The sequence below is a fragment of the Sesamum indicum genome, linkage group LG4 (assembly GCF_000512975.1).
Source record: "Sesamum indicum cultivar Zhongzhi No. 13 linkage group LG4, S_indicum_v1.0, whole genome shotgun sequence".
NCBI lineage: Eukaryota > Viridiplantae > Streptophyta > Magnoliopsida > Lamiales > Pedaliaceae > Sesamum > Sesamum indicum.
In genome coordinates, this window is record NC_026148.1 from 15,313,841 (window position 1) to 15,339,984 (window position 26,144).

General features: G+C 35.5%; 2 protein-coding genes, 1 non-coding gene and 1 pseudogene across 3 annotated transcripts; 1 reads left to right on the forward strand and 3 right to left on the reverse strand.

Annotated features, from left to right (window-relative positions):
* Window positions 2,185-2,266, reverse strand: TRNAS-UGA. Its single transcript has one exon. It is a non-coding gene; the product is annotated as a tRNA-Ser (tRNA).
* On the forward strand, window positions 5,201-9,501 carry LOC105161116. Its single transcript, XM_011078707.2, has 4 exons — window positions 5,201-5,298; window positions 7,175-7,250; window positions 7,561-9,069; window positions 9,147-9,501. Exons 3-4 carry the CDS (start codon window positions 7,647-7,649, stop codon window positions 9,482-9,484), a joined length of 1,761 nt encoding a protein of 586 aa, XP_011077009.1. The 5' UTR covers window positions 5,201-5,298; window positions 7,175-7,250; window positions 7,561-7,646; the 3' UTR covers window positions 9,485-9,501.
* On the reverse strand, window positions 15,877-19,298 carry LOC105161117 (annotated as a pseudogene).
* On the reverse strand, window positions 20,480-22,872 carry LOC110011848. The gene is made up of 2 exons (XM_020693128.1): window positions 22,483-22,872; window positions 20,480-20,818 (listed from the first exon to the last, which is right to left on the reverse strand). Exons 1-2 carry the CDS (start codon window positions 22,733-22,735, stop codon window positions 20,790-20,792), a joined length of 282 nt encoding a protein of 93 aa, XP_020548787.1. The 5' UTR covers window positions 22,736-22,872; the 3' UTR covers window positions 20,480-20,789.

A 26,144-nucleotide genomic window follows, 5' to 3' on the forward strand; every position in this document is an offset into this window, starting at 1 on the left:
TATTTCGGATCGTCACCTCTCCACCAATGCAGTGATGAGATGGTAATTTAATTGAAGGCGTCCGCATCTTTAAACTGCATAAAATCCTATTTGGTGTAGCATTTGTTGTACACGTATGAAAAAGATTATTTTGCTGAAAATGGGTCCAGAAAGTACCATCCGCATGCCGTGCCTGTAGTAGGACATCTAGGTCACATTAGGCAATATCATTGCTCTATGTTGGACTTGTTGAGATAATAAAGTCCCATCATGAGGGTCGTACACTACTCGTCTATCCATTTGTACAAAAATTTGAATATAATAAACACTACAAAAAAAAAATTCAAACTATTATTGAAGAAAAGAAGCAAAGGCGTTGTAGTATATTTGTGAAAGTGATTTCTTGGGAAAAGTGGTTTCTTAGATAATTGAGCAGACATATTATACGGGAACGATGTGATATCTGCCTTATTTCTTCATCCTGGTATCATTAAAGTTGTACGTGAAAGTTCGGATTTCGTGCCACCTAACGGCGTGCACCGGTATTGTTTGAGGCATGTGTGTTCCAATTTCAACAGTCAATTTAAAAATATTGTGTTGAAGGATCTTTTTTGGAGAGCTGGCTCTGAATATCTGATCAGAAAATTCAATCGAATTATGGAAGAGATAAAGAGCCAGAAACTAGCCGTGTTTGAGTATTTAGACCAGATTAACAAGAAAAAATGGACAACATCTCATGATGGTGGATGGCGATGCGGCATTTTGACGAAAAATATGCCGGAATGCATTAATGGAATATTGAAAGGGGCTCGCCGCCTACCGTTGACAGCAGTTGCTGAAATAATGCTTCAACGAATTGTCCATTATTTTCGTGAGAGGTTAGCAATAAGTACTGTAATGTTGGCCAACAACCAACTGTGGACGGATTTTGCATATAAGATGTTCACGCGTTGGCAATAAATTTTTTTCACCATACCGTCACCAAATACCATCAGTTCCAACAGTCCGCCTCGATTGTTACAATATGTCATAGTGGATATAGACTCAATACCCATGTTGTCAAAATTGCGAACTGAGAATGTTCTTGCAGCAAGTGAACTCAATTTGGTATTTCTTGCAGTCACGCTCAAAAGGTATGCGCTGCATACATGATTAATGTTGCATCAATGGTGAAAGATTATTAAGATATAATGGCTTACAAGAATACACGTTCCAAGTCATTTGAACCTGTGCATTCCGAATATTATTGGGATGTATCGGGATTTGAATTGGTCCACGACACTACTATTCGCATCTCTTCACGCCCTGGTCGAATCAAACATCACGTATTCACAACGAGATGGATTGGGCGCAAACGCGTGCAAGGCAATAAGCCCAACAAAGAAATTCTTCTACACAATCAAATGTGCTTGTACCGGGTTGTTAAGAATAATTGTATAGTTCATTGTATTTTTTACAATTGTATAAAAAAATTATACACTATTATATTTGTATACTTAATTGTAATTTTTTAAGTTAATACAATTTTAATATTATAATTTTTTTAACTTTAATATGTTGTTAAAAATAATTTTATATAATTAATTTAATAGAAAATTTAATTAAATAAAATAAAAAAAATAAAAAAAATAAAAAAATGGTCAAGTCATGATTTGAAATCACGGCACCAAGTCGCGATTTTAAATCTCGACTTGGCAATTTTTTTTAAAAAAAATATTTTTTAATTCGAACCACGACTCATTATATTATTATTATTATATTTAAATAAATTATATTAATATAATTTATTTATTTTTTAGTAATAAAAAAATATTTAGCCCCGTAATTATCGCTATAATAATTTTTTTAACTTTAATATGTTGTTAAAAATAATTTTATATAATTAATTTAATAGAAAATTTAATTAAATAAAATTAAAAAAAATAAAAAAAATAAAAAAATGGTCAAGTCATGATTTGAAATCACGGCACCAAGTCGCGATTTTAAATCTCGACTTGGCAATTTTTTTTAAAAAAAATATTTTTTAATTCGAACCACGACTCGTTATATTATTATTATTATATTTAAATAAATTATATTAATATAATTTATTTATTTTTTAGTAATAAAAAAATATTTAGCCCCGTAATTATCGCTATATTATTTAATAGGTTTGAGGTAAGTATTAGTTTTTTTTTTTTGGGGTTAATAAAAGAGAGTAAACGTAGTCGACAGCAGGGTTCGAACCTGCGCGGGCGAAGCCCAACAGATTTCAAGTCTGTCTCCTTAACCACTCGGACATATCGACTCTTTTATTATTGCTTTTCATTTATAAATTTCAGTACTTTGATCTAAGCCATAACTAATTTATGAACTAGAGCATTATCTTTATATTTTAGTATTATCTTAATATGATTATGATCTTATAATTTAATTCCATAAAGCCATGAGGATTTTGGGCCTTAAGATTATTTCAAAATTTTATTTAGAATTAGGACAATTTAATAAATAAATAAGTAATCTATTTATAATACATAATTTAATTGGAACAATTTTAATGGTTAATCTGATCATTTGTTTACTACCATTTTTTATAGTCAAGATTACAAAGTAGTTTGACGAATTTGCCAACAAGCAACACAAAGCATCACCTCAACCCATTCATAATAAAATTTTCTTTCCTTCTCCTTTTTAAATTAATGATTAAAATTTGTTATCTACAAATATATATATATATATATATATATTATTTTTTCTTTTTTCTCTTATCAATTTTTTAAGAATTTTTGGACATTTTTCAATGATATAATAGATTATATTTTATCTTCAATTAATAATATGAATTTTATTGAAAATCCAAATTAAAAAATATTTTTTTATTAAATATGAGAGTATTACCTGATAGCAAGATCTTGCACGAACAACACCATCACTACGCCCATCATAGCTCCTTACTTCTTGATCGCACGCCACCGCCCTCCCTCCGCCGTCTGCCCTCTTCTTTCATACAAAGCTCGCCGTTTCTCCTTCCTGGAAGAATCCCACCATGTATCTTGCAAACATGTTAGGTGAATAACCGACCATACAAGCAATCGCGGGCCGACTTTAAATTTTATAAACGATGCATTAAGCTAAACTAATTTAAATATCCAGCCTAATATATAATAATAATAATAGTAATATAAACATGACCTAATTGTTCCTAAATCCCATATGCCTCATCCTTTTTCCCATATACCTTCCAATGCTCTAACCTCTACATCAACAATCCTAATCACCTCTTCATATATAGACACCCCAAAAACACACACACACACACATTATATATCTAGATATAAATGTAGATTTCGACGGCCTCAAAGGAAAATATCATACTAGCTATGGTGACACGACGTTTAGCTTCCGACAACCATCTACACCAAGTCGAAACACAACAAGGCCACGGATAGGGATCTTCCTCGAGTTATATATATTAACATGCATACTTAGTGCCAAACGTTGTAGACTTTATATATACAGTAAAACCTCCATAAATTAATACTTTATAAATTAATAAACTTTCTAAAATAATAAAATTTTTCGATCCCGACTTGAGCCTTTGTAAAAAAAAATCATCAAATTCGATAAGATAATAAAATAATAATTTTTCGAAAAATTCATTTATAAATATTAGGTCCCATTAAAACTCTAAATTAATAATTTATAAATATTACAATTATAAATATTATGGTAATTTGCTAAAATATGAAGTCTGTAATGGTTTACGCATTTGATCATTCATAGACGATTTTGCGATGCCTTTTAGATGAGAAGACATGGTTGGGTGTTATGAATTATTTTATTTTTATATTGAGATTTATATAGTGTATGTTTCATTCATCATGCATGAATATATTTAATTGGCTATAATAATTATTTAAGTGCAACGAATTAATATAAACATGTATTTAAGTAATTTCAATGAATTGATACGTGCGTTTATGAATATAATAGTTAATTGTATACAATAAATTGATATTATACATGAATATATTTAATTAGTTACAAAGAATTGATTGGTTCATGAATATAATCAATGAAACATATATGAATTCATTTATTTTCAATACATATGTACTAAATTTGCTGAATTTAAAATATCTCTCTTTTAATAAATAAATATTAATTTATCGATAAATTATTATCTCTCTAAATTATTTCAATACAAATAATAAGATAATAATGCTTATTGTGCTAATTAAACTCGACCAATTTTTTTAAAATTCACTTTAGATATAAAACTTTAAGTAACTAGAAATATTATTATTTCTAATTATGAATACCTTGGAAATTAAAGAACAATATCCACAAAGAAATTTTGACCACAAATATCGATCACTTTTTTTTATATATATATTTTTATAATTTATACTATAACATAAAGTATAATATATTAAATTGACCTCATATTTTGTGAATTTGACTCATCCAAATCTTTAATGTTGACCATGTTTTTTATTATTAACATATATATATAGTAAAAAAATATTTAAATATATGAAAATTAAAATTTATGTAATCATGTCAGTATCACATTCATAATATATATACAAATATATTACAATCTGCATCTTATTTTAATAATTTTATTTTTAATTATAACTCCTACAAGTCTTCAAAAAGATTATTTACACACTCCTTTTTGATAAACTTAAAAAGAAAAAGAGAAAGAAAAGAATTTCACACACTTTTTTCTTTTAAAGTGAATCAGTTATAATTTATTATAAATTTTAATTACCAATAATTAGTATATGTCAATTTTTTATTAATAAATATAAATAACTTATAATAACTCAATCTCGATAGTAATAGCACAAGCTGTACAACTCAATCGATGCATCAAAATTACTAATAATGATAAATAAATTGCAACAAGTCATATAAATGAGACAAATATTCATATAAAATACCAACACGTTCGACTGGATTCGAACCGATAATCTCAATTCAATAATTATTATTACAATAAATTAAAAACTAATATTAAAATAAATTAGTAATTATGTGTCAGTGAGTATTGGATTTATGACATCTATTTAAAAAGAATAAAAAAAGAAAAGAAAATTATAGCGTGGAGAGGAGACAAGATTTTTACATGGTTTTTGAAACGGCAATGTCCGGAGCCTGGTAGGCAAGGAAAACCCCGACCACCACGTGTCAGTTCGGGTTTGCGCTCTGAACTGTCACCAAAACTCTTGGCATTTGCTCTACACTCACACTCTATTTCACCAAAATTTCCTCTCATTTTCTTTCTCATTCAGCACAAAAGCAAAACGGCTGCATGCATTGGGTGAAAAGCTGGTGAACTCTCTTCTTCTTTCTTTTGCTTTGATCCCTTGCTTGTTCATGTTTTCTTGATTTTGTTGTGGGAATTTATGAAGAAGGTAGGAGTGTAAGAGAGTTGTGTTCTTGGGAATGTGGTTGAGTTTGATTTCCTTTGCTTTTTCCAAATGATGGGATTTTTTTTGAATCGAAAGTTTAAGACAAGGGGTGTGTGAGAAAGTTGTAGTCTTTGGATTGGCTGAAACCTTTACTTGCATTTTTCTGTGTTGATGCCACCCAAAGCTTCCACTTTTTTTTTTAATTTTTTTTTTAATTTGGAGTTCCCGTTTATGGTTCTGAAGCAGATCCTTTTTTTTTTTTGGGTTTTTTTTTTGTTTTTGGTTTTGATTTTCTTTTTTAAAAAAAATGATGTTTTGCCCTGATTTTTGTTTTACAAAGGAGGTTTTTGTGTCGGAGCAATAGTTGTGTGAGTCTTGTTGGGCATCAAACCATATGATGGAGAGGGATCAACTCTTTGGTCAGGTAAAGGTTGTATTTGATTCAATAAGGGTCAACCTCGGGAGGTGGAATTTGTGTGTGTGTGTATTAATGTGTGTGGGTGTGTTTGTCTTTGTGTGTGTGTATTAATGTGTGTGTGGGTGTGTTTGTCTTTGTGTTTGTGTGTGTATGTGTGTGTGTGGGTGTGTTTGTCTTTGTGTTTCTGTGTGTGGGTGGGGGTGGTAGGCCTGTTGACTTGTACATGAAAGATATGCTATTGCATAACATTGAACCTCTGGTGACTTGTTAGTTAAAATGAAAGGTAGAAGTACCAGACATGTTGATCATTTGTTTGACGTGTTACCATCATGGGAAGTTCTGAATTTTGGAGCAAAATTTCGATGTACATTTTTCATGGAGTGATCTAATATTGATATGTTGTCTTCTCTATCAAGATCAATGTTTCGGTTTTCTGTTGTTTGTTTCAACTCTGTTAACTGAGGGCTTTATGGCCCATAAATGATCTAGAGGGCTTTGCGATCAGCGTACTTCATTTATTAGAACTTTCCATAAACATACAAGTAGACGACAAACATGTATTTATTGCTATCCGAATCTTGGTTGTGAAGATTTACTTACATTTGCATGGAAACGACCCTTTACGTAGACTGATTGCTAGATATTAGCCAGCATGAGGAAGCTTAGGCTGAGAGAGGTCTTCATTAGCGGAGTCTGCAATTCTCAAGAAGGGCTTAGTGCTTGCTAAGAAATGCTTTCTCTGGTCAGGTTCAAACGAAATAAATGACTTACATAAATTAAGCACGTGTTGCACCCATTCAAGATAACTATCTCTGACTGGAGAAATCTTGCTCGTTGCGTTACCCTAGCTATAGACAGATGGTAAATGTGCGAACCGGCACGTGCAAGGTACCGATTTCCATGTGGGCCATTAATAAATACTGCTTACTATTTATTGGTTAAGGATCCAACAATAGATATGCTTTTGCTGCTGGGATTGGTTGTGTAATAACAGGCTGTTGTTGTCGATGAAGTTTTATCTCTTGATACTCTATCTGGTTCGGGAAGTATACAATAAACTAAACCTCTCCCTATCCTAGTTTGGTTTGGAAATTTTGTCTTATATTGATTAACGGTTCTGCAATAGATACTCTTTTGCCGTTGAAATTTAGTTACGTAATCCACGACGATGCAGTAGATGAAAATTTTATTTCTGTGATTCTCTGTCTGGCTTGGACTGTATAGACAACTGTAAAGCTCTCCTCTTTTAGTTTGGGAACTTGTCTCTCATTTGTCGGCATTCTGTGGTGAAACATTTTGAATATAACTTGGTAACTCACTTTTGTTTTCCTGCTTTTTTATTATAGCATTTTTACTCTCTCGTTAAATGTTGCTTTAGATCACAGCTTGATAAGAGACAAGCCCGTGGACATTCTGAAGAGAAGAGGCTGTCGAAGAACAGATTGTTTATCGCTGTAAGTGTTCCCACCTAGCACTGTATGTCTTTTGAGTGAATTTTGTGGTATTTCTACTTGAGCTTCTTATATATAAAGCAATATTAAAAGACAAAGGAATTCGAGGGCACTAATCAATAATAATATAACTTCTGTATTCATATTTATTTTTACAATCAAAAAATTACTTTATGGTATCCGTAACAAATGTGTCGATTCAAGTGCATGTTGATGATCTGAATCTTTTTGAACTGGCTCAACGAGAGGGTTGTGTGTTTTTATTGTGATATAATTGCTAAAGACTTGAGTTGGATGAAATGCCCCTTGGCAGGCTCGAGTGAAACTTCAGTGTTGAAACGCGCACGGTGGCAGAAACTTTCATTGTCAAAACGTGCTGTCAAAGATTCAGGCTCTAACATGGATGCGGCCAGGCCAGCATTAATTCAAACATATGGATCCAGGACTGGAAAGCGTCGAAGGAGTGCTTCATCGGCGAACAGTGGGGTTGAAGGATCACCATCTTTCATAAAGAGACTGGAAAATCCACAAGGATCTATTACGGGCACTGATGATTCATTGATAAATGATGCTAAAAAGCGCATTGGTCGATTCATTTATGAGAATGGACTAGATGTCAATGCTGTCCATTCGCCTAGCTTCCAGAGTATGATTTCTCTTTGCTCTGGACAGACGAAGAACCAGATTCCTACCAGTCAGGAGTTGAGAGGTTGGATCTTTAAGGATGCAGTGAAAGAAATGCGTGAATATGTGAAGAAGATCAGAAATTCTTGGGCTGATACTGGTTGCAGCATCTTACTAGATGGATGGACAGATGCAAAGGGCCGTCATCTGATTAATATTTTAGTGGACTCTCCGAAAGGCACAGTTTATCTTTGCTCGTTTGACATTTCTGATTGTATTGGGAACATGGATGCCATGCAGTCGTTCATTGACAAAGTTCTCATGGAGGTTGGGATCAGCAGTGTTGTTCAAATCATTACTTACTCAACCTCAGCCTTCATGAAGGAAGTCGGCAAGCAACTAATGGAGAAATACAGGCCGATTTTTTGGACGGTGAGCTCATCTTGCTGCATAGAACTTATGCTGGAGAAACTGACTGGTGTCAATCTGATCAAGGAGACACTGGAAAAGGCAAAAACCATCACAAGGTTCATACACAGCAATCCCGATGTTCTGAAACATCTTCAAGATCAGACGGATGGAAACGGTTTACTTGTGGCGTCCAAGACAAGGTCAACGCAACCTTTCTCAACGCTCGAGAATATTGTTCTCGAGAAGGAGACCTTGAAGACATTGTTTCTCTCTTCTGATCCCAGGAGCTCAGCCTTAACTTCGACTGCAGAGGGGAAAAACGCTGCTGACATATTGGCAGATCGGACGTTCTGGAATGGGGCCACAACTGTTCTGAAGGCAGCTATTCCGCTTGTGCGTGTCATAGATTGGATGAACATGGGAAACAAGGAACAAATGGGATATATATATGAAACAATTGATCAGGCCAAGGAAACGATTAAAGAGGAATTCAAGAAGAAGAAGTACCAGTACGCCCCATTTTGGAAAGCAATAGACGACGTCTGGAACGAGCTCCTCTACAGCCCTCTTCACTCTGCTGGTTACTTTCTGAACCCAAATCTCTTCTATTCCACCGACGTGTATATCGATCCAGAAGTCGTCACCGGTCTCTTCTGCTGCATCGTCCGCTCAAGCCAAGATCTGCATGTTCAAGATCGTATAACTGTCCAGTTGGAACAGTACCGAGTAGCCAAGGATGCTTTCAGCATAGGATCTGCAGTTGATAAGAGATCAAATATCTCTCCAGGTCCCATTAACATCTAATGTATATCATATTTCCACCAACTAGTTACCACCATCTAATCTGTAAACTCTTTCTTGCAGCAATTTGGTGGTCCAGGTACGGCGGACAATGTCCTGAGCTACAGAAGCTAGCCATTCGAATTCTGAGCCAGACGTGCGATGGTGCCTCAAAATTTCAGCTCAAGAGGAGTCTGGCGGAGATATTGCTGACAAAGGGACGGAGCCAAGCAGAACAGAAACGGGCAACAGATGTCGTTTTTCTTCGTTACAACATGCAGCTACAGAACTTTGCTTCTGGTAAGACCGACTACATCGCTTCCAATGAGGTCAGCCCGATGGATGATTGGGTAATGAATAATGCATCCCAGAACAGCGACACTACATTGATGGAAGTGGATGGTGGGGATACAATTGATTGAGGCGTCGGCAACATGGTGGAGCTTCCGGAGAAGAGGAGCCTGCGTAAGCTGATATTTTGATCCGGCTGGCTACCGCCGGATAGTCTGGAACATTTCGTTTTCTGTTTGAATTTGTGTGCTTGATTAAGTACTTGGAACCTTCTTTTACATTATCGGATGCAAACTGTTGCACCTCATTTTGGAGTGGGATTTGGGCAATAATGCCAGAATTAATGCATGTTGTATTCTGTCATATTTTACTCCGGCCCTGCATGCGTTGTCTTAATTCTGCTCTCTTACATGCGCAGGTTAGTTGGGAAATTCTGATCTCGATCGAGTTTGATAAAATCTAATCAATTTTACGACAAGTATAACATACTTGTTGTATGATTGGCGGTTAGTTCAACAAAGTGATTAACCACATGATAACTATATCATTTCTGTTATGTGGTTGTTTGATTCGATCAAACTTGATTTGAGTAAGAATTTTTCCAGATTAAGAATAGTGTTTTAATGTTATTCATTCACTTGAATGAAGCTTTTATTAGTTAGTTCTTCCTTCAGTGATAATCTGGGATTCCAAATATGCTAATAAACAGGAAGAAAATTTTTTGTCCAGACTACATTTGGCGGAACCTAATCAATGTTATACACTTGCTTTGTGATCGGTCACTTTTCCTGAACTGTATAACAATGACACCACAAGTGTATGATTGGTTCAATTTTAATCAAATCGGATTCAAAGTAGAATTTTCCTAAACAAGAATATGTATTTTTTCGGTAGCAAATCTTCTATCACTTGATGGCTTATACTCTTAAATTTCAATTTATTTTAATTTTTGGAATCGATATTTGTCATTTATATATATATATATGATATCAAAATGTGATAAAAGATTCTCGCAGTTTTTCTAAAGATTCTTTGATTACGAAAACTTTATGTTTGTTGTGTTATCAATTTATTTTTTTTCATATTTTCCCTATATACTCTGAATCTCGAAAGGACAGATTATAACAATAGTTATTGTTATATTTTTATCCCAAAAATCAATTTATCTAAAATCATTTTCCTAAAACTTGTTTTCTCTATTTTCACATAATCATTTTGTAGAAAAAGACTCACATAAAATTAGAGTCCTAGTCAATTAAAGAACCTAGAATAAGACCGAGATGATAATAAAATTTTGGATAAATTATAATGATTTTTTCTAAAATTTAACATAATAACGGATATTTTTTCTTTAAAAAATTACAAATACTCTATAATATTTGAAAAAATTATGTAATCTTTACATGGAGGTATGAATGTTAAAAGTTTTTAAAAAAATCAAAAGGAATGCATGAAAAATTTTAAAAATTACAAAAAAATAATCCACTTAGTCCATTAAAAAATAAAAAAATATATAATTCTTAATATACAAGGGTATTTTAGTCGGTTCACCACAAAAAAAGATAAAATCTAATGAATTAGACTAATTGTTAAAGAACCATCAAAATCAAGGGTATAGATAATTTTTCAAACAATTAGTTGTTTTCGTAATTATGTCAAACCTCATAAAATATTATTACAATTTACCCTAAAATTTTATTAAGATTGAGATTTCAAAGCTCTACAGTACGAAATCTTTATTTGCACAGATTATAATTATCCCAGTCGACATTGATGTGATCATTGTTACAATAATTATGCAAAAAATTCAGGAATCTCCCCTGTGATAATGGAAATGTTCAAAAAAAATTTGTGAAAATTAAATTATCAATTACCCTCCTTGTGATATAAAATAAAGTTCAAAAAATCCCCTCCGTATAAAAATTGGACCGCCCGCATTTTGACTACAAATAGGCTATGAAAGTACACCTATAGTCCCAAAGTTTTCCAGAATTTTAACAGTATTTGGTATTTTAATCGTATCTTCTTGCTTATCTTTAATAATCAACCCATAATACTCATAATTAGGCCCAACATGCTTTCGAAATAAATTAAGCCCTCATAAATCTGTACCATATTTTGACCGCTTTGTTTTCGGATATTCCAAGTTCTTGATTTTACAGGCTTCCTCCGACCACATTACTGCAACAATTGGTTCACAAGTACTTGACTCTTTCAGCAGCAAACATCATAGCCCTATTTCGTTTCCTACCTTAGGCGTAAAAGAGACTCCAATATAGGGACTTAATAGAATTTTGGACAAATAAGTTGAACAGAAACTTTACTTTTATTAAAGAAATATATAGAAAATTACATAGATATTATTCCTACGTTAGAGGAGACAACTGTTTAGCCTCTCATATGATAGAGGACTTGACTCGTTGGGGAAACCCCCCATAAACTAAGAAATTTAAAAATACAAAGACTAAGAATTCAAAATGTTATGCTTTGGAAGAGTTGGAGAAGATTTTTGACGATCCCCATCTGCTTTATTGCATCCTTATTTATTGGCGTCCGCGGACTTTAACTCCTAATTCTAAACTTATTTTTGACGACGTCATTGGGTTTGTTATCATCTTGTTACTTTCAGATGACATCACTGCGTTCGTCATTACCGCGTCCTTTTCCAGCTGTTGGTCATAATGGCTTGTCGGCCATGTGATTGCTAGCTGGTTTTCCTGCTGCTGTTGGTTTTTGTTGTTTTCTGCCAACAATTTTATTCTTGATTTTTTATATTTTTTTAATTTTTACTTCTTTTTGTAATATTCTTTCTTTTTACCTTGTTCTGGTTTGGTTCGAATTTATTTTTATGGGACCAAATTTTTGTTTCGAACAGGAGCTTCTCTTGTTTTTCACAGCAATGGTATAAATGGTTATGCTATTGCCCAACATGCAACATGTTGCATGTCTTCATCCTTGTGGCTTTGTCGCTAATAGCTTATCTTTTCAGATTAGCATTCTCTTCTTCTCAAATAAGCTTTCTGCGAATTCAGTGCTTTTTTTCGTCATAAAATTTAACAGGAATGATCTATTCACTTTGTTGGAAAATATTCTGAATGGATAGTTGACTTTGTCCGTCTCAGTGAGACAGACCCATAATCCCCAAACTCTTCTAGTAGAGATATCGTCTTTACTAATAGCTGATACCAAGGGAGCTTATCCTGAGGCAGTTTTAATTTTATTGAAAGCCACCATATCTGGCCTCTGCAACTTCATAAAACGAAATGCTGGATGAGACCCTTTTCCTGTAGTTTCTAGAGCGACTGATACGAATTTAATTTCCAGAATATCGCCTCTCTTTAGGTGGGAGTTATTTTGCCATGAATCAAATATCGCCCCACTAATCCACTTCAAAAGTTTTGAAATCTTTGGAAAACTCGGTGACATAGTATGAACTGAAGCGAGAGCTCCAAAGTCATACCATTCTCTGACATCCTATGGTTTGGACCCTTCTAACATCCAAACATCGATACCTGTATCATGAAAGTAAATAGGAGGTGTTTTTACCCTAAACTAGGGTGATCCAAATGCTCTTCCAATCATGATCTTGGTTTCTCGTATTTCCTTATTGAGAATTAGAATTTTTAGTGAAAAATCTTTTCCTACGATAACGGGTAAGTTTTCCCTTGCTTCATTAGGGAAAACTCCAGGTTTTGAAGTGCAAATCCCTGATCGTAATCAATATAAGCTGCAAAATACTCTATCTTATATTAATCATATAACATACCAACATATATGTATATAGAGAAAGGGCTCGTTATTCAATCCTTATAGTAACACCATCAAGACTAAATTACATGTCGTTACCTTTTCTTACTCATGGTTTATGATATTTGAGGAAACTTAACCCCAAGATCATACTTTCATTTTCTCGTCCTACGACACCTGAACTTACTTTATAGATTATGTGATGCTTCTTTTGGTTAAGTCCTATCTGGTTCAGGACTTTCCGAGTTCATCTAATCCTAAATCCATCATATGAGCTAAGATTGGAGTCTTGTCGCATGATTCTTTTCATAGTTTTGTTTGACACTGTCATCCTTGAAAAGAATCCTGATAGGCTTTTAGAGATTTGAAGCCTATCTCCCTCGTTATAATTATTCTGACTCGGTTGAAGATCCATTCGAATCAGTCTCTATTTCCTCCTCATAGACACTTTCGTCTGACGGAAGATCTTCGAATTGTTAAATGGGTACCAAATAGCCATAGTAGACTACGTCTAATATGTTATCCATGGCTTCAAATTTTCTCAATTCACTATGTTTCTGCGGGCACTCGGGAGAGATATGTCCTTTTTCTCTGCAAATCCATCAATTACAGTCTTTGAAACTTTGATTGGTTCGGGATGAGCCCATCTGAAAGTTCTTCTTGTAGGGGTTCTTCCTGTAGATCTTGCATCTGTTCATCTAGATCCTTGGGATGAAGTCCTTGTCGATCCTGTTTTCTGTCTAGATTTGTATGATCTGACTTTTGCCTTGGAACACCATGATTTTCGTCGGGAAAAGGTTCTTCTGGAACTCCCAGGATAGGAGACACTACTTTGCTTCCTCATCTTCCTTGGCTCATTTGATTCTCCTATAATAGTTGAAAAATCATTATTATCACAATAGATGCTTGATAACACCAATCCTTCAGTTTGTATTTAAGGAAAGACATTCTCCTTGCAACTGAATCTAGTTGTCCTTTAGGTACTTTGTATGATTGGATCAACTTTTTTCCTCCATGGACTCCACATTTTTGCAAAGAACATTAGAGCTGATACTTCTGTTGCTACTCCACTTTGGAAGAAATACTTGGAAAACCAATAGATATATTCGTCTACTGCGCAAATACTTCTTAATTCAAAGCTAAAAAGGGCTTGTGCATATTCTCTAGCCTTACGTGCTCTACTTTCTTCGAACTAACCATCTCCAATGAAGTGTATCTTGATGAGTCTTTCTAGTCGATCTACGATCATGCCTTTTGAATCTCCGGCAAGGATGCGGCTTTGGTATCTTTTGGGGTATTATCCCATTGGATCTTCACAGATCCCTCCAAGCTTATCTCCACGAATTTTATGAAGTTTTCTTTGTCGAGTTCTAAAGTAGTTGCCACTATTTTTATGGTTGCAACCCATTCATCTATCAATTTCTCGGTATTTTGAAAATTGATAATATCCAGGTTAAGTATAGCGTTGTATGGATGCACGGGCTAGAGCATGGTTCTCGCCCAAGGTGTAATTTTAGGCATTGTTCTAGGATTTCTTCTTGGATTTTCTTTTAGCCTGGTTGCTATAAAAGTTGGAGTAGCATTAGTGTGGAAATCCGCACTCTCTCATCGAATGATCCTGTGGAGAATCATTGGAACATGTATTTGCCTCCGGCGGGGATAGTGCTAGAGTGACTTCACTGATTTGGATATTGACTAAGTCCACAATCACGAGTTGGAAAAAGACTGCTAATTCTTGTAGATCTGATAGATCTACTCTCGTCACCTCCATTATTTTATAGATCTTATAGATGCGATAGTCAGATCTTCTCTGGACTTCGGCTTTGGAATCTCTATGGCCTTCCCCTTCTAGTGTAAAAGAGAAACTGTTCCAAAGGGCGTCCTTGATTTGCTCTTGTCTGGATTTAGATGTCTCAGTGTTTTCCCTTTGGTTTCTCTTCAGATTTGCCATTTCTGTCTTTAGATCTGTAAGGTTCTTGTGTAGATGATGAATGATCTTAAGGATCTCGTCAACCTTCTAACTCAAGGTTTCTAGTTTGATAGGTATATAAATTAACCTATGTCCATAGTCTTGAACTGTTTTTTGTATATCCTTCAGATCTTAGGAGATCTTCGAGGTATCCGGCTCGGGTTCTTTCCAATCAGTTCCCTTAATGATAAACTTTAGAACTATAATTATGCAGGAATTTGTCCTTTCCGCTTCTCTTGGCTGGGATTCTACCATAAACTTCAGTAGAGTGTAAACACCTCACTCTGGTAGTATCTGTCGAACTTCAGAATTCCTCAGCCATTCTTGTTCTTCTTCTGGCATGAGAAGTTTTTTGTCAATCCTCTTGGAACCGTTGTAACATTTGTCAAGAATTTCCATGTAAAATTCCCTTTTATGTATTTTCAAAATCTGAAAATATTTTCTGTTTCATTGTAACTCGAACTTTCATTCGATTCCATTTTCTCTCGAAGAATCTCCTCCATTAGTGGATAAATAATATCTAAATGTAATATAAACATATATTTCTTCAATACACCTAAGGTTCTGATACCATGTTTCGCGAGCAGGGGATTAGCATGCAATTAGATATGAATAAAGACTAAATGTGCAAAAATTTTATGAAATTCATGGGACTAAAACCGTTGACCAAGGGACAGTGTGATAATTTATTCATAACATAGGAGTGATTTTTGATATTAAAATTTTTATAAAAATTTTTTTTATATTTTCATATATCACAAGGGTCAAAATGAATTTGACCCCAACAATTATATTTGTTCTAATTAATTAATCACATAAAATTTTATTATTATGTTATAATTTCACAACATCATCCATACACATCCTCATACTCCACCTACTACCCAACTACAACAAGATCATAACTCCAATTTACTAAACCAACTCCACCACCTACTACCCAACTACAACAAGATCGTAACTCCAATTTACTAAACCACGCGCCACCGTCAGCCACCGATGACTGGGGCTGAGACACCACGTTCAGCCCTAGTCAGGAGCCACTCAACGACCTCCCCAAACACGAGTTCCACATTCTCATCCGGCTCCCCCACCAGCTGGTGCCACATTCCAGGATAAATCCTCAACGTCTTGTCCTTGCTGGCAGCACGATTGTAGAGGTCCTCCGCGCACACCGGGTCACAAACTATGTCGTCGCCACCATGCACGATCAGAAACGGCACGTCGACTTCACTGAACTTGCCTTGCACCTCTCGGCACACCCGTAGCAGCTCCTGCGCTGTGGATGCACGCGGCCTTAGTAGCGCCCGCCTTGGGCTTGCCAGCGCCAGCTTCCGCTTCCACTCCACCTTTTTCATTGATAAACAAAGGGAAAATGTCCAAATTTGAACAAGTCGCAAGTAATAGAAGTAAAGATGTAATTCCAATGCTTTCAGGAAGTAAAACTTTGGAGATTTTGGTGAAAAATGCATAAAAATTGCCATCACATTTGTTTTTTTCTTTTTAATAAAAAATGTTAAAATTGAATTAAACTCGTTATGACTACCCAATAAAGAAATTAAACAAATACTGAATATTTTATCCATCAAAACTCGTCCGGCCATGACTTAATTTGATCATCGTAAATCCATCAAAGCGAAGTATTATATACGAAAATTGTTATAAGCCTGCATAATAATAAGGGGAAATTCTAGTTTAGATCCAGTTTGGTCAAATTTGGACCAATCATATGACAAGTGCAATCAACTTACTGTGTGATTGGTGTACAGTTAAAAAAAGAATGACCAATACACATATACACTTGCTTTGTAATTGATTTGATGTGACCAAATCTAATCCAAACAAGAACTTTTCTAATACTAAGTTGACGGAGAAACATTCATAACAAACCGGAAGTTTCAGATGTGCACTCCTTCCCTCATGTAATAAAGTGTCTATTACCCCTATTGACAAGCACATTTGATTAATTTTCTTAGAAAATTTAATAAATAATTTAATGAACTTTCATAAAATTAAATAAATAATAAAATAAATATAAAATTCTCAAGATCATTTTTATCATTTAAAATAAATATATAATTTTTTAAAAAATAGAGATAATTTGTACAGAAGACATTGACGTTTATATAAATATATGTATAATTATCTAAAAGACAAAACTAATTTATATAAACAGATCATAATCTAAAAATGGTAAATATAATTATCCCTAAAAAGAAATTAAATAATAGAGGGAAATGTGGCGACTCGAGCTTTCAATTCCAAGCCGGCCCCCACCCCCGATTATAATTATATCATAATTTTAATTACTCACAACTATAATACTCGATATTAATTATCAATAGTAAATATTTATAAATAATCAATAATTATTATTAAAACAATAAAAAAACTAGGATTAAAATAAAACAATAATGCATTAATGCTCATAATATTGAATTATGATGAAATTTCATATAGTTCCTCACACTTTTGTTTTTAGAGTGAAAGTAATGAATTATTATTATTTTTTTAAATAATTCTATTCAATTATGAATATCATATATCAATATTTTAACGACTATCAACGACAATAACACCTATTAATAAAATAAAATTATACATACTATTAAAATAAAAAATATTCTACACAGTGATAAAATTTAACCCTATGACCTCAAAAATAGAGCCTTAACTCCGCTAATTGAGCTACGGCTATCAACACTTCCCCACACTTCTAACAGCCATAACTTTTACCTCGGAGAATTTTTGTTCGGATTAAGTTTAGTCGAATCAAACCAATCACAATATAAATGCATTGCAGTTGCTCTGTGATTGATATTTTTTCTGAACTATAACCAATTACACCACAAGTATATTGCACTTATCGTATAATTGATTTGAAATTCTTTATGGAGTTATTGAATTTGAATTATTTAATTGGATCTTGTCCGTGCCAACAAATTATTGTGTTTGAATTTATAATTTCATAATTAATTATTAAATAGGGATAATTATATTTATTTTTTTTATTTATTTAGACAAACTATTTCTGTTTTTCGTTTAATTAGAAAAATTGTTCTTGATAATAAAAAATTAAGGCTAGTTTGTGCAAGAGTGTCGACATTTTCAATGAGTGTACGTAAAAATTTTAAAAAATTAAAAATTATTCGTGTAAATGATGTTGATATTTTTGTTTAAATATATGCGCAACTTTTTAAAAAAATAACGATAATTTGTATAAATTATAAATATATAAGTGTAAATATAATTATTCGCATTAAATATTATGAAAATTATCAAAATAAGATATATAAAAATAGTAATAAGAAAAGGACATAGAACAGTAGAAGAAAGAAACAAATTACCTTGAAGGAGACGTTTGGCAAAGAGCCGCGCGTAGGCACCACGCACCAAGTAGGAACCAAAAACGCCGCGATGGAGAGGAAATGTTCCAACGGCCACGGCGGCTTAAACTTGTTGCTGATCCCACACATCGCCCCATTCAAAACGACGCCGTCGAACCTCCTATCCGGCACAATTTTGTCGCGGCGGAGCGTGATCAGCAACGCTATAGCGCCACCCAACGACTCCGCGTACAGAAACGCCGGCAAATCCGCATCGTATCTCGCGCGAAAGCCATTGAAAAACAAGATGCACTCATCCACGACGAGGTTGATGTCCGGCAAATGAGCGACGAGCCCTTCGGAGAATCCGTGGCCCATGTGGTCGATGGCGCAGACGGCGAAGCCGTGTTTGGCGAGCGAAGTGTGCGGCTGTGAGCGGGACGAACCAGCTGGACTCGCCGGTGTAGCCGTGCACCACGCAGACGATGCCTTTGACGGGGGTGGTGGATTCTTGTGGGGTCCACCATTGGGTGAAGAGCTTGAGGCTTTGCTTGCTGGTGATGTACTCGGAGGCGTGGGTCACTCCGTGGTGAGCGTAGAACTCGGCAGGAGTCAGTGAGCCAAATGGGCTCGACTCGTTGGCTTCTGCTACGGGGTGCTTGTACTTCGACATCGCGGTGGGGGTTGGGGCCTATACGGTTTTCAGTTCAGTGGACGAAATTGTGTGTGTCAGTGAGATATATATATATATATATATATAGAGAGAGAGAGAGAGAGAGAGTAGCTAAGCAAGGAAGATGATGAATGGCCTTTTGCATTTACTAGATGACACTTACGGTTAGCTAGGAGACGAGACGAGCTGCTCAGTCGGCTCGATTTTAAGCTCGATTCGAGCTTGAAAAATTTGAGCTCGAGCTCAATTCTCTTTATTCATCAACTGGCGAGTCGATTTGCGAGTTTTTTTTTTTATATATATTTTTGTTTATAAAATTTTTATATATTTAATTATATATGCAATATTTTAGCAATTTTATACACAAAATTGATCATATATTATAATTATTAATTAATATCATATATTTTATTTCGGATAATATAAATTATAGTATTTTCCTATTTTTCTAAATCTTTTTCTTTTTTATTAATATTATATATGTGTATGTGTATGTATAATTTATCATTTATAATTTATTTTTTGTAAATAATTATTTTTATTTATATTATATATATTGTGTCTATATTTATGTATAGATAATTTATAATTTATGTTTATAACTTGTATAAAAATCTAAACTACCGATCTAATTCAAATAAATACAAGTCATTGATTTTATAGATAAATATGAATTATAAATAAGAAAAGGTCTAAACCATTGATTTTTTTATCGAATCTCCACAGTTAATGCATATATATAAAAATCCAACGGTTCAAATTTAGGGACATAAGTATCATTTTATAGGTAAAATTTAATCAAAAAAAGCGCATGTGTTGCACCTCTCGCATGAAAGGGATATTTTGCTTCTTTTCTAAAAATACAAAAGGGCAAATTGAGAATTTTATTAATACAAGGGAGTAAATTGCTATTTCCATATAACACATGGGGCGTAATGCAGTTTGCCCAATTCCTAAGAGGGCACCGCCGGGGTCAAAACCCGCTGGAGTCAGTGAAGTACCTTCATAACTTATAGCCTGTGCCGAAAGATCAACAAACTGATGTATTAGTGAAATAATGAAAAAGCGTTAACAAGGTCTTTATCACTGCAGCTGGAAGAAATGTGTAAATCTTTTATTAGTTTTGTATGCGCCTCTTATTCAGAAACCCCTTCACGCTTCCTTTTCTAGTTTACTTGGCAGTCACCTGTTGTGTGTATTTTAATTAGTCAGGGAGTTTAGGTGTTATTAGCAGTTTATTTTTCTAGTTAAAGTCTATACGTAGGTTTTGGTTGAACCCAGCTGTGGCCGCTGTTTTTGTATTTTCTCACTACTTCAGGTTACCATAATCTTCTTTCTCCCTTCACACTCTTCTCCATGGCTACGAGTTCTACCCTGCTTCGTCTGTCTTTTTATCAAAAAGATTATATCATACTATCAATTGTCGACTATTTTGCATTAAAAATAAACTAGTTCCCACATCTTTCGCTATAATATGATTCGCTCGGATGGAATCTGCTGAAAAAACTATACATCTACCTGAAAAACACCAAAAGAACCACCACCAGAAGTAACATTCCATTGCAACCGTTATTTGTAGTAACTTACCACAATCCTAGACGATAAGGTGTAAATTACACCAATGCTAAGTACTACAGATAAAATGTTTTTTGTTTGATGATTCCTTTGCCGTCTACTCTGTACAAGACCAGGTCCCTGATTATGTGTTCCTTGATATGTTATCAGCTGCTTTCGTCGCCCTCAATACAAGCTGAAGCAGAAGAAAGAAATTATGAGGTTAACAGGGTTGCATTTATCGATCTCTAATTAGAACATGCTATACGGATTACAACTAGCTAACATATGGAACACAAGCCCGAATTTAAAACATTTCTTTTTCCTCAAACCCTTCTCAACTCTACCCACGATGTCAACAACCCTGTGTTTATGTCAAGTACATTTCCAGAGGGGGTTCTGATAAAACCAGAACTCATCATTTGCTACTGCAGACTCACTCGGAAAAGCCAAGTATAGAACTAATTCAGTATGGTTGCCCAAGAACTGCAATACATCATGAAATGGTGGTATTTCAAGTGAAGTAAAGATTTCCAGAAGCAGTAAATCAGAAAGTAAATCGCAGAGAAGTAACCGTATATTCAGCAATTCACCTTCATAATCATCCTGTTGAGTGCTACCAGTTCATTATAATTCATTGGAACTATTTAAGGTCACCGGGAGAGGTGAATATGATTATAATGTTGCATGTATTTGTTGAACTGGTTTAATATTTGAAACCTACTTGCAAATGGTTACCGTTATGTCTTCGATTAAATTTCTATGCATAATAATCTGAATGTATTTTTAAATTCTCTAGGTAAAGCTCCTTCTGGTCTAAGCTTAATTTCAACAAGTCTCTAGAATAGCCAAGATGGTAAACAACTTATATGTAAGACACGAATCTCTTATCTTTCTTTTTAGATCAATGGGTGGAGACGAGAGTTCGATCAAACACTATACACTATTAAAGTCACCATGCAATTAGCATTGCATCTTGGCATGCCATGATCAAACATCAACCCCAAACACAAAAAGCTTTTGGTTGATTGACTCCACCTCATGTTTGACTATGTAGCCATAGCACTAGTCAATGATCATAACACTTTCGAGTAAAACAACATGCACTTGACTTTCTCTTCAAGTCTCATTTTTTCAACTAGATTCCATATCACAACCTATCTCAAACTTGAAGCTTAAAAACATTATCACTAAGTTGCTTCAATCTCTGCACTTCATACAGCAGAATAAGTGTAACGCGAAATGCTTGTTTACACGACCTCATACATCAAAGTAGAGCCCTTGTTATCATAAGTTCGACATGCAGCATTCATCTTCAATAAGTTGGGAGGCTACCTTTACAGGTTCAAAACATCTTCTGATAACGATGTAATCTTTAATATTAAACTACATAACATGTCATCACAGTCATCGACATCTTTGCCATGTACATATCCCATAAGGTCGTCTAGTGATCGCTGATAATTCTCTTTATATCATACAGAAGTTCTAAAGGTGAAGCTCTAAAGCACAAAGCTTGGACAAACACTTTAGCAGGATAAACTAAAAACCTGTTGGAAAGCTTCAAACTAGTCAAAGAATTGGAAATATTCTATACTCATCCTTAACTGCAGTCTTTGAAATTTATATCTTGATGCTTCATACCCAAAGTAACATCAGCAAATACCGAGTAGCATTCAATGATAAGAGAAACCAAAACCACATCCAATGATATTCGCAAGACCCAATGCATCAAAACAAGAACTGATACCAATTCTACTAAATCTTCAGTAAAATCATTCTCCCACTTAGCCTAACATACAGGGAGAATACCAAAAATACATAGAAGGATAAAGAGAGTGAAAACGAAGAGGCTTATACCTCCACAGCAGAAACAACAGTAACAGCAAGAGAGAACCATGAAAAGTTCTCTGCAAATCACACCAAACCCTCCACACCCTGAATTTTTCGAATCAGTTTGATCGTTTTCCAAGAGCTTCTGCTGGTTGCTAGTCGACTGATCTCTCTGCTGCTGCTGCTTCTCAATATTCATCCTATGAAGATTCCATTCAAGTTTCTTCAAGTAATTGTTCTTGAAGGAGTCCCTCAGCCTCATAGACGGCCATAGATGCATCTTCTCGCCCGAATCTTGGCAAGATAATTGATGGGTTTTCGAGTGCGTGATTTGGGCTTGGGAAATGGAGTAAAAAATTGGGGGATAATTCAACTTGAAGACGTCAACGTGGTGAAGTTTTTTATGCTATTGTCAGGTCGAAGACGCCAATTGCAGTTGGTTGGTTTCGTTCTATTTTCTTCTAATTGCGTTTTGAACGCCTTGAAAACGAGTAATGACAATTGACACCCGCCACTTTAAATTAAGGGTTTTCAGTGAATTAATTTTAGGGACCATTACACTGAGATTCCGTGTAATTAATATAATTTTTTTTATAATTTCAAAAATTATATTTAGCACTCCATATATTTATTTTTGTCTAATAAATAGATTTATTTATTAGTCAAAATTCACCAACTTTGTTGATATTAGCAAAAAATAAATAAATAAAAATGTATACTTTCTCTTGATTGACTTATTATTGATTTATTGCATGTTAAATAATTTTTTTTTTATCAAACTATCCTTAGACTTCTCCACATGCTTGTGCATGTGAATAGGTATATTTTAAGGGTTGTTTGATAAAAAAAAAAATTATTTGACTTGCAATAAGTCAATGCGGTGTAAATATAAATTTTTGTTTAATTTTAAAAAAATTCAGTGAATATTGGAGTGTCTCATGCAACAATTAGAGAAAGACTTGAAGAAGTTGCAAAAGGAGGTGTCCGGTCATGAGGGTGCTCTTAAGAGGGCGGTGTTAGATTTTTCCCACTCAGAGGAGGGCAAGAATTACTTGGAGGCTTATAGGGAAAGCCGCCTCAAGGAGTTCAAGAAATTCGATGACCATGGCCAAGATAGCCATGCCTTACTTTTAACATAGCTTCACGGCATGTAGAGAGCAATTTCAGGCTCAAGGGTATATCCCCTTTAAAGAGAAGAGCTTTCCTTCATTGATCTTGCAACAGCTCTGTATAATGCGCCCGATCCATTTGCTAGAGGATACCCGTGTCTTTAAACTGCTTCTTGCATGCCACAAATCCATGTTCGAAATAGGGCCCTCCTATCCCAACCACCTCTCTCTGATACTTTTCAGACTTCTTAAATTGCTCCAGACGGCTTTCCCAATAGCCCTCCAAATAACGTTGGCCTTTAGTAGTATCAGGGAACTCGAGGGAGGCCTTCTCCGCTTCTTTCTTAAGGGCCTCCTCATGGCTCTAGCCTCCTTCTGTAGCCTCCTCAGGTCCTTCTCCAGTTGCTGATAATGGGCGATTGTTTTCTTTTTGTCCTTTCTGAGCTTGGTGTTCTCTGCCCCTAAGCGTGCTACCTTCTCCTCTAGTTTTCACCTTTGAGCATCATTCTGAGAGGTGGGGGGAGAGAGAAGAGCTCTTTACATATAGAGATGGCCTGACAGGAGGAAGAAAGCGTCACATAAACACTTTTTGGAAAAGAAAATTAAAGAGAGAAATACCTTAACTATGTAGGAGGGGGTTATCCTCTCCAGTTCCTCTTTTGACAAAGAGGACAACAGATGCTTATCCCGGTTGACATCACTCCTCTCAGACACCAACATCGCATTACTCCCCCTCTCTTAGTCCCAAGATTAACAGGTATGCGAGCAAGTGGAATAGGAACGAGAGAACTTGAGGGACACACCCCTTTTATCCTTAAGAATAGGCTGAGGAGGAGGCCCTGAGGTAGCTTTGTGGAACTGACAGGAGAAGCTCCAAATGAGCCCAACTTTTCTCTTTTAGAGGAACCCCCTAGGGTGGCACCTGGTGTAGGAGAGGCGGTGCGCTTCCCTTTAAACTCACTAGAAGAAGGGGTCCCCTTAGAAGACCGAGAAGAAGGAGTCTCTCCAGCTTGGGTCCCCAAAGTATGATCTCGCATCAACTTGCTAAACATGATTTATCTAATTCAGGAATAAATAATCCAGATTACAATTCGAGACAAATAAAGCAAAATAAAGAACAAGTGAAAAAATAAAAATACCCAAGGAGTCCCACAAGGGATCCACCCGTGGACTTAAGCTAAAATGGCCCAGGAGTCTCTCATCGATGAGGGACCGGCAGTTATAGGGGCTCTCATTTAGAATAAAGGGGGGGGGGGGGGGGAGGAGAGCTCCTGAATTCAGCAATCAAGGATGACCATAGGCGAGAGGGGCAAAACAAAGAAAAAGCTTCTCATCCAAATTTTTGGAGGATTTGGAGCAGGCAAGAAAGAAACAATAGTACGAGGAATAAACACAAAAAAAACCATTTTCGCTCTTTTCAGATGGTACCACTGTGCAAAAATAATAGAAATAACAAGAAACTAATGAAAGCGAAAAATTATAAAAAAAACTGGCCAGAAGCTTAAAGGAGTTGGGGACCAACTGGTTCAAGGGAACACAAAAGAGACCAATATTAGAATAAAAAGATGGAATAGGAAAATCGTAAACCTGATTTTAACTGTACCAGAAAGAAGCATAAACAGTTGGAGAAGGAAGATGAGGACGGCTCTTGGGAGTGGGAGTGTACATAATGAAGGCAGGAGGAACATGATACTCTCGTATCAGTTGGTCTATCCCTTAGGTTTTGAGGATAGAAGATCCCCACTCTAGGGGTGAAGGGGAGATCTCCCTCTCTTCCTCCCAAGGGAAAGAACCTTCCGCTTCTTTCCCCCCTATTTCATAGTCCACATCCTTCCTCATATATAAGACGGTGGACGGAGACTCCTCTTTCAGCCATGAGGAAAGCTGGGCGGAAAACCACCTATCTCCCTTGAGGTGCCTCTAAAGGATCATCATTTGCAAAAGTTTTCACAACAAAATGAACTGACTCGTCGGAAGAGGACATGCTTTTTGAACGAAAAATACCCAAAGATTTCAAAGGAGAAAAGAGCAAGATACTTACATATTTTTTAGAGGAGAAACCCTTGATACTTCAAGAAAAAGGAAAGAAGAAGAAAAAAGGCAATTGTACCTGCTTAAAGACGTGGTGGAGGAGTTAAGGACACACCTTGGCAACCGCCTGTGATGGGACGGTTTTGTAACCGCACCCCCGCGTGGTGAGGGCAATTATCAATGCTCGCCAATCAAGGAGGCTAGGCCTATGCCTAGCCATCATTTCCTTCTCTAGCATTGGCAGGCCATAGTACTCGAGCACATGTCTCAGAAAAGACACGTGCAAAGTGAAAGAAGGGAGGAAATCATCTCAAGGCATCCCCCCTCAGTCTGTAACGGGATCCCCCCTCCCAATCAAAGAGGACAAGGACCCCCACTCTAAGAAGGAGGGCGGGGGGGACTAGGTAATGGGTGCGGCCCAAGAAAGTCTGACCCAAGAACAAGCGTGAAAGCCCAAAACTCCCTCCCATAAATATGACAGCTCAGGTGGAGGAAAACCGCTTGGCATAGTCCAATATTATGGCCCAAATACTAGATAATCGGCCCAAC

Excerpts from the sequence above, each read along its gene's own strand:
- LOC105161116 (XM_011078707.2), top strand. The coding sequence starts at position 7,647 with ATGGATGCGGCCAGGCCAGCATTAATTCAAACATATGGATCCAGGACT. Across the intron at positions 9,070-9,146 it reads GAGATCAAATATCTCTCCAG|CAATTTGGTGGTCCAGGTAC; the intron begins GTCCCATTAACA and ends TCTTTCTTGCAG.
- LOC110011848 (XM_020693128.1), bottom strand. The coding sequence starts at position 22,735 with ATGCATCTATGGCCGTCTATGAGGCTGAGGGACTCCTTCAAGAACAAT. Across the intron at positions 20,819-22,482 it reads CTGTTGTTTCTGCTGTGGAG|CTTGTATTGAGGGCGACGAA; the intron begins GTATAAGCCTCT and ends CTTCTGCTTCAG.